Source organism: Mus caroli, chromosome 5 (genome assembly GCF_900094665.2).
Source record: "Mus caroli chromosome 5, CAROLI_EIJ_v1.1, whole genome shotgun sequence".
Classification (NCBI taxonomy): Eukaryota; Metazoa; Chordata; class Mammalia; order Rodentia; family Muridae; genus Mus; species Mus caroli.
In genome coordinates this window covers 81944182-81953522 of record NC_034574.1, presented here as the reverse complement: position 1 = coordinate 81953522, position 9341 = coordinate 81944182, and the positions used below count along the sequence as shown (strand labels likewise).

The 9341-nt window shown below is 47.7% G+C and overlaps 1 protein-coding gene across 2 annotated transcripts in view; it reads left to right on the top strand.

Moving 5' to 3' along the window:
• Nucleotides 1–5092: 5092 nt before the first annotated feature.
• Grsf1 (G-rich RNA sequence binding factor 1) overlaps nucleotides 5093–9341 on the top strand; it is a 16778-nt gene continuing 12529 nt past the window's right edge. The window contains exons 1-3 of one of the 2 annotated variants that reach the window (XM_021163551.2): nucleotides 5093–5537; nucleotides 7449–7605; nucleotides 8544–8699. In XM_021163551.2, the coding sequence (XP_021019210.1) occupies nucleotides 5184–5537; nucleotides 7449–7605; nucleotides 8544–8699 (667 nt within the window). In that variant the 5' untranslated portion in view covers nucleotides 5093–5183. Of the gene's footprint in view, nucleotides 5538–5658; nucleotides 5801–7448; nucleotides 7606–8543; nucleotides 8700–9341 lie in introns of those variants that run through there. The other variant, XM_021163552.2, reaches the window with a different exon arrangement.

The window sequence follows — 9341 nt, the reverse complement described above, 5'->3', positions numbered from 1 at the left end:
GCGAGCAGTGTGCATACACACTTGCATGTGTGCAGATAGACTTTGCATAGCTTTACTGGGCCTTTTTTTTTTAAACCCAGTTTACATCTTATCTATGTATTAGTGATGATTATTGAGAATAGTGCCCAATGAGCAGGAGTTCATAGGTCCTCTATATTTTGTACCTGGGGATAGATGGTTATAAACTACCGTTAGCCATTTTAGGAGAAACAGGAGACGTAACTGCTCAGATGTGGAATAGCAGACAGCTCTCCCATCTTGACTGCATGAACTTGGCTAGAAGATGCCATACCCCCTCATTCTGTTTTTCAGGTAGTCCCAGACTGCGCCTCTCAAATTAGTGCTGACTCAGCAGCATTCACAGGCATCTCCCTTTTTTTGTGACTGTGTAACACAGCAAGTCTCAAGAAGAAGAAACACCACGCAGGTGAGATGCCTCTGTGGGAAGGAAGGGTGTTGGCTGCTAAGTCAGACAGCCTGATTCCTGAGACCCACATGGTGGGGAAAGAGAACTGGCTCTGGCAAGTAGTCCTCTGACCTCCACAAGCTGCTGCCCCTAACCCTGCAAAAATAAAGATGTAATTGAAAAAATAGACATGAAATATCTATTTACTTTTTATTAAAATTATTCTGTCTTGTCAGAACATTACATTCAAGGATTCAACTGCTGTCTTTCCCAGAGGCCTCTGTGTGAGAGACTCTCTCTCTCTCTCATATATACATATATATATATATATACACTCACATATGAATATAAGTCGACTGACAAAGCTGATGTTTAGACATACACTAAGCAGCAGAGATTGATCTGCGTTTGTAACTCTAGATTTCCATGTTTCGCCTAGAGATATTACAAATCAACCCCCATTCTGCTAACAATGGTGGCACAGATCTGTGATGACATCACCAGGGAAGCGGAAGAGGATGAGAGGAAAATCCTGTCTCAAAAAAACCCAAAGCCAAATTCTAGAGCAGCGGTTCTCAATCTTCTTAATGTGGACTGTGACTCTTCAATATGTTAACATAGCTATATGTTTAATATAGCTAACCATGAAATTATTTTCCTTGCTACTTCTTAACTGTAATTTGGCTACTGTTATGAATTGTAAAGTAACTGTGTTTTCCAATGCTTTTAAGCCATGTCTGGGAAAGGGTTGTTTGACCCCCTTAAAGGGGTCAAGACCCACAGGTCGAGAGGAGGTTTTCCCTCAGATAAAAGGGGAGAGGGTGGCATTGGTGACAAAGGCATTTCTTTGTCTTGTCCTGGAAATAACTAGTAGCCTCAATTCTTAAAGCTCTCCTGAATCCATCCAACGTAATAAACTTGCTTTAATCTTGGACGTTGACTGGCACCTCAACCCAAGGTTGCACAGATGGGCACCATTTCTTTACAGCGCTCGACTTCAAGCCTTTTCCTGTTGCCACCCAGGCTTGTTGCTGGGTGTGGCTCCGGACCTTTAGTTTCTTTCAAATGCAAAGAGGGTTGTGTATTGGGGTCGGGTGGGGGTCCTTTGAGATGAACTCAGCTTCGTTTACACATCACAGGAAAAGTGTGCTCACTTCTCTGGAATGGAAGGGCACAGACAATAAAATGAACTCTTCCTTTATTAGCAACCAGGGCAATTATCCCCTCCTAGCCCCCTCCCCCCACCTTATAATAACTTGTTCTGCAGAGCTGGGGAAGCTTAACTGTTTTCTCCCTATTCTCCCCCAACTAGCGTTTCCATCCATTTGTTCTCGCTTTACCTGCAGAGCAGTCAAGGAAGCAGGGTGACAAACCTGTCCCTGCTACACTTGAGAGACGGCTACAGAAGAGCCAGAAGACAGTGCTTGAAGAGTAGCTTATAGATAAGATGGGTGCACTCTCTGTTTAACGATTATCTCTGTGCCAGAGCTTGCTTGGCACAGAGCTTGCTCACTGTCCACCAAGCCTGCCTGGCTGTTCTGGGTTACTCAGTCCTCCTCAACCAAGCCCTTCCCAGTGACACTCATAACTGCATCGCATTTAATGCAATCAGAACTCCACGTTGTGGCCTGTACTTCCTGGATTGCCTCACCTTTTCTGGGCTTTCATTTTTATTTCTTCATCTCAGCTTTGTTCTGATCTCTGACAGCATACCATGAAAGAGATTTCCATAGACTGGAGAGATGAGCCAGGGGTAAAAAGTGTTTGCAGTGAGTGCGTGCTCAGGGCCGGTTACAGTGGAGTTTTAGAACGTATGCATTTTTGTTTGTTTTTTGAAACAGTATTTGCTCAGAGTCCCCAACTGGTACGTAGTCCAGGCTGGCCTTCAACTCAGAGAGCTCCTGCTTCTGCCTCCTGAGTGCTGGGATTTAAAGCATGTGCTACAATCAATTTTTAAAGGCTGGTGCTCCGAAACTTGTTATTTTCTCTGAAATCTAGTGCTGTGCCCATGTCTCTGTAGTTCACCTGGGGAAAGCTCTGAACATATGAGGCACACATGGCACTGCACCTGGCTGGCTGTTGGACAAAGAAGTAAACCTCCAGCTTCCTTTCTCCTTTATAATCCTCCCAACTTCCTCCAAGCAAAAAGGTTTTCTATTTGGATCCTTGGTTTTATTACTGATTAAATGCTAAAAGGTAGGCTGGGTGTGGTGGCCCATGCCTTAATCCCAGCAATTAGGATGCAGAGGCAGGGGATTTCTTGTGAGTTGGATACTAGTCTAGTCTACATAATGAGTTCCAAAACACCCAGGGGTACAAAACAAAACAAAAAACAAAACCCTTACAAGCAGTATACAAACCTGTCTATGTATTTTAGTAATTTGGGGTTTTAGTATTTTGATGTATACATTTTGAATGGTTGCTGCAACTATTTTTTTTAAAGATTTATTATTCTAGCTGTCTTCAGATGCACCAGAAGAGGGCGTCAGATCTCATTACAGATGGTTGTCAGCCACCATGTGGTTGCTGGGATTTGAACTCAGGTCCTTCGGAAGAGCAGTCGGTGCTCTTAACCACTGAGCCATCTCTCCAGCCCCCCCCCCTTATTTTTTTAAAGCCAGGTGCATCAGTCTGCCTCTCTAAACTCAGTGCTGTGGAGGGAGAGGGACTCTGGGGAGTGTCTCTGGACAGGCGGGTCTGTGGAAAGAGTGAGCTCCGGGTTCAGTGAGAGACTGTCCAAAAACAAGGTAGAAAGTAACGGAGGAAGACATCTGATGTGGACCTCTGGCCTCCACAAGCACACACACAAGCAGCAAGGGAATATAATAGGAGCAGAATCTGCAATAACTCAACAAGTTTGTGTTCTGGGATAATCTGCAACGAAGGGACAGCCCATTTTCTCTCTTGAAAGAAAAGCGTAGGGTCTGTTGAGATGACTGAGTGGGTAAAGCACTTACTGCGAACGAGGCCTGAGATCCACACGGAAGGAAGGGTCAGAGCACTTGCCACAGCACTGTGGGCCTGGGGACCCACGGTAAACACACAGATGCAATACAAAAGAGAAACATTTAATAGAACCAGGCTGGGAATGTATAGCTCAGTGGGAAACTTCTTAAGGAGGGTTCGGGAGGCATCGCTGGTCCCCAGCCTGACAGGAAAAGAAAAATCTCTAGGGCAGAGGTTCTCAACCCGTGGGTTGGGATCTGCTCCTCAGGTGTCAACTAAGACGATGGAAAAAAGACAGATATTTACAATTCACAACAGCAGCAAAATTGCAGTTATGAAGTAGCAGTGAAAATACTTTTATGGTTGGGGGGGGGTCACCACAAGATGAGCTGTTGGAAAGATGTAGCATTCGGAAGGCTGAGAGCCACTGCTTAGGGTTTGTGTCTCACCGCAGAAAGAGGAAGAACCTCTTGTACACATCTCAGGTATAAAAGGAACAAGCCGGTCAGGTTTTCTATTCTTTCCTTCTTGGACGGAATTATGTTTTCGTCTGTGAAGTACCTGGTTTTCTTAAATCTAAAAGGAGTCCAGAATAAACAAGCCAAAGTTTAAGCTCAACCATCTTAAATGTTTCAAAGGTAACTTATCAGAACGTTACCTTTCAAAAGTCTGTACTGGGGCTGGAGAGATGGCTTATGGGTCAAGAGTGCTGGCTGCTCTTTCAGAGGAGCCAGGTTCAATTCCCACCACCTGCATGATGGTTCACAGCTGTCTCTAACTCCAGGGCCAGGGGATCCGATGCCACCCTTGTCTGGTCTCCGTGGCCACACCCATATATTAATACATTAAAATAATAATAAAAAAGTCCGTGTTGTTTTAAGACGAATACCATAGGATGACTGCCATTACATAGTTAACTTAAAAAAAAAGTTTTAGAGCTGGCACTGGGATAAAGGTGAAACACTGGAAAATGTAGGCGGTTTCTTTACTTCTGGAAGTTGAACAAGAATTGAATTTCAAAAACTTTGAAATATGTTAAGATTTTCCACGATAGAGAGAGCCCTATATTGGTCTCCTCACCCCCACGAGGAGGTTGGGGTGACCTAAGCGATTACCCTGCCACGGAACTACACTACCCAGTCACAAAGATGCCTCCTAACCCCACCCCCACCCCCGCCACAACCAATCAGCCTCTCCTTCATATTTTTATTCTAAGAACTCCCAATTGTCTTTAGTTTTTTATTTTTATTTTTTTACCTTTTACAGGTCCTTGCCACACAGGAGAAAACTGCACAACCACTCATTTATTTATTTGCAAATCTCTACACCTCCACTTGTGACTATATTGTCTAACGAAGGCTTTATTTTATATATGATAAATATTATATAAATTTCTCGCATATACTATAAAATCAGTGCTTCCGTTCAAAACAAAGTTGGCCTTCTGCACGAATTTTGAGGTTGGGGGTATCAACGCCCCCTCAGCGTCGTCCCCAAACGTTTTAGAGCTAGGTATCCCATTCCTTCCGGAAACTTCGCCAGGCCTCGGTGACCTGCAGACCTCAGCTCTAACCTGAGCAGGAGAGCCTGGGACAGCTTCCACTCTGGAGGCTCTCAGGTCACCCCACCCACACCCTTACCGGCTGGGAAGCCCCGCCCCGAGGGCGGAGCCTGGGCGGGGCCGCTCGCTCACCTCCGCCTCCGAGCCTCGGCTCAACCCCGGGTGCGCGCGGCGCATGTGCCCGGTGCCCCCTCCCCCGCCCTGGATTCCACTTCCCCTCCGCTCGCGCCACAGCGGCCACCTCCAGGCCCCGCGTCGCCTCCGGAGCCGATGGCCGGGACGCGCTGGGTGCTAGGGGCGTTGCTCCGGGGTTGCGGCTGCAACTGCAGCAGCTGCCGGCGGACCGGCGCCGCCTGCCTGCCCTTCTACTCCGCCGCCGGCACCTTCCCGTCGGGCGTCTCTGGCCGCCGCCGCCTGCTGCTACTCCTCGGGGCCGCCGCGGCCGCCGCTTCGCAGACGCGGGGCCTGCAGCTTGGGCCTGCGGCCGCCGGGAGGCTGGCGGGTCCCGTCCCTGCCCGTCCCTCCGCCGCCGCGTCCGCCGCCGCGTCCTACTCGGCCCTGCGCGCCCCGCTGCTTCCGCGATCGCTGACGGCCGCCGCGGGCCCGGCGCGGGGTTACAGTCAGGTACGTGGCGCCGCGCGCGGGACCCTCGGCGGCCGCGCGCCCGCGTCCGTCTGTCCGCGAGCGCCCCGCGTGCGCGCCCGGGGATCCGCGGCACGCACCGCACCCCCGCCTCCCTCCCGCTCCGTCCTCCTATTGGGCACGGGAACAAGGGACGCTCTCACGGCCCCGGCTCTTCTTGTTTTGTTCCCTCCGAGTCTGGGCGGTTGGGCAGTGTAAGTGTGGCTGGGGTGAATGTAGAGGCCTTGTTTCCCGCCGGGCCCATGGTAGGTTTTGGGGGCGCCGCCGACGCCCCCCACCCCCACTCCCCCCTAGCCTTATGCCCGCTGGAGGTGAAGCTGAGCGGCGGGAGCCCGCGGAGGGTCGGGGCCGGCCGTGCGTGCGGTGGGAGCGGTCGGCCGGGCGGCTGGGGCCTCCTCGGCCGGCCCCCGACGCGCAGCCCCGCGCGCACAGGAGCGTGGGCTAACCTGGGGACAGCCCCCGCGCGTCCCTCTCCCGTGTCCGCGGGGAGAGGCGGGCGGTCCACCTGACTGAAGGTCACCTCTGCAAGTCCACTCGCCTTGACAGAAGGACCTTTGGTGCAGCGGGGCTCTGCGGACGCAGAGAGCTGTGGGGAGACCGTGGGAAACTGGGAGAGAACGTGTGTGGGGGGCGGGGGCGTCCGTGGGTGAGGACTTGGGGGCTTCGGTTGTCACTCCACGATCTTTTCCCTTGTTTCCCGTCTTTTCAGAAAGACATTGTAAGAATTCATATTGCAAATATTTGGTCCTCTGTATATGTGGGACATTTCTCTTTTGCGGTTTATGTGGCATCTGGGAAGTGTCTGCCTGCTTTGGGCTACCTAACCTGGTAATGCCACAGGCCATGTTTATCTTAATTCAGTTTTGCGTCTGCTTGAATTAGTGATATCTGGGTGGTTCATCTGCATGGCTGATGTCTGCCAGTAGCTGAGCTAATTGATTTGAATCCCGGCCCAATACTTTCTGCTGCACTATTTATTTATTTATTTATTTATTTATTTTGTAAAGATGAGATGTTTATGGAATTCTGGGGAAACAGAAAGTAGCAGTGTCTGAGCCCCCTGCCGCGCCTGTCTCTGCTGTTGCCTCTTCTGTTTTTTCCCTTATTCACTTGCTCTTACATTAATCTTTTCAAGGCATTTACCCATGTCCCAATGCCTTTTTATTAACTTCCTTTGCCTACAAAGTGAAGTATCCCTTCATAGAACCCAACACACAATAGCCAGCTGCTGTGCCTTTTGCCTTTGGCTCTTCATTTTACTGTCCAGGTTAGACAAATGTGTTTGCTATTTTTCAGATGCTACTTCCCGTCCCCTCCCAAATTGTAATGTCCTATCTTTTATATCTCCCATCTTTATTCTTTTTTTCCCCCTGTAGTTTTCTTTGTTTAAATTTACAGGATTTTGTATTTTTATTATAACACTTAAGGCATCTTGTTCTGTATCTTGCCTTGTTCCAGATAATCAGTGCTTTGAGATGATGGTTTGAGGTTGTGTTTTGTGTATGGGGCGATTTTCAATTAAGCGGTATAATTTGTCATTGTATGGCTTTTAATGAAAGTACTCTTACTTCCAGGGTTTGGAAAGTAGCCCTGCCCTTAGTGGTAGTACTACCACCGGAATGTACTTGTATATCACCTTAGGATATAAAATATAAACGTAAACCAAAGCCATCCTGGTATAGCTAGCCTGGTAGGCAGCACTTGGGAGACTGTGGCAGGATGGTGGTGCATTTGGGGTAGCCTAGGCCACATGGAGGAACAAAACCAGAGGGTGGAGAGGTGTGCTTCTCACCTCTGAAATAATCTCATCTGCATCTGTTTGTAGAGGTAAGCCGTTGTTTTTCTAAGTAGGTTGTCAAAGAAATGTCTTTACGATTGTTTTCTTCTTGAAAGGAGTCCAAAACTACCTACCTGGAAGACCTCCCGCCACTGCCTGAGTACGAATTGAGCCCCTCCAAGCTAGGAGATGAAGTGGATGATGTTTATCTCATTCGCGCGCAGGGGCTGCCGTGGTCCTGCACTGTGGAAGATGTCCTTAACTTTTTCTCAGGTATGCCTTATGTCTATTTTAAAGAAGCAGTTTTGTTGGAGGCAGCTGTGAGGGTGAGGAATAGTCCCGTTCTGGCTGATAAAGACCTTTCCATACCATGTGCTGATGCCATATGCAGAACATGCAGATTTAAGACTGAATGTAACAGAAGTCAGTAATGCTGAAGTTAGAGTGTGGCGTCAGTTAACAGTCATGTTTTACTATGTGCATAGCTAGAGGAGCTTTTCGTGCCGTATAACTCGTACATTGAACTGAGTTCTCTAATACCTTTGAGAGATTTCCCACTGTGCGGTCAGTTTTTATTGCTGCTATCTGACTGTGATTTTAAGTCTTCCTCTTAAAACTGAATGTATCAACTAATGTAAACAAGATGGTGTCATGTGAATCAGACATTTTGTAAGCCACTCACCGATTATTTTTTGGGTTTGCATAGGAAATGGGCAGTATAAAGTTGTAAAGTTAGATTGTTGTAATGATTATTTTTACAAAAAGTACTTTATGGGCGTGTTTTTAAAGAAAGACAACTAAGAATGAACAGCGTTGCTGGTTAATGATTGGGAATGATGCGTTCTGTGCTTGGTGTGCTGTTCTCTTTTTATGTGCCCCACCCCCACCCCCCACTCTGTAGACCAGGCTGGCCTCAAACTCAGAGATCTGCCTGCCTCTGCCTCCTGAGTGTTGGATTAAAGGTGCATGGCCCCCATCTTCTCTACATGGACCGTTTTTTAAGACCGCCAGCTTCATTAGCATTTGGGTGGTTTCAGTGCCTGAGTTTATGTACAGAATCTGGGAGACGTTGGGGGAGGGGAAATAATAAAAGTATATTTGAAAACTGAAGAATTCGGTAAGCAGTTTTTGGTTCCTGCATTGTTGTGATGTGTAAAGTTGAGACAAAGCTTTGCCTTCTGTGTTCAATGACTTTAACCATATATTTTTAGACTGCAGAATCCGAAACAGTGAGAATGGAATACATTTCCTCCTAAATAGAGATGGGAAACGGAGGGGCGATGCCTTAATAGAGATGGAGTCCGAGCAGGATGTACAGAAGGCCTTAGAAAAGCACCGGATGTACATGGGGCAGCGGTATGTGGAAGGTGTGTGAGCTCAGGCTGACTTTGGGGTCTTTAGACTTTAAACTTTTCAAGGCAGTTGTGATAAAATCAACAATGGTGCAGTGGTTAAATGTTACACATCTTAAAGATCTTAGTTTACTGTTAGAATTAGGTTTTGTTATAGCATTTTTCAAACAAAATTTAGGTATTATTTTACAGCTTGTGAAAGTGAAATTGTGTGTGTGTGTGTGTAAATATAATGCTGGGACCCTGACAGTAGCAGGTGTCACATCCCTTGTATCTGGAACTAGCAGATTGTGAGCTACCTTATCTGTTTGCTGGAAACCAAACTTGGATCCTCTTGGAAAAGCTATCGCTTCAGCTCCGCTGTGTTTCTTTTTTAAAAAATAGGTTTTCAAGTGTGTGTGTGTGTGTGTGTGTGTGTATACATATGATTTGTGTGGTAGGGTCCACATGGGGGTACCAGAAGACAACTCTAGGAAGTTGAGTTTTTCCTTCTGATGTGGGTTCTATCACATTTGGAACTGCTGAACCATCTCCCTGGCTCAATCTCAGGGTTTTTTTTTTGGTTTTTCGAGACAGGGTTTCTCTTTATAGCCCTGGCTGTCCTGGAACTCACTTTGTAGACCAGGCTGGCCTCGAACTCAGAAATCCGCCTGCCTC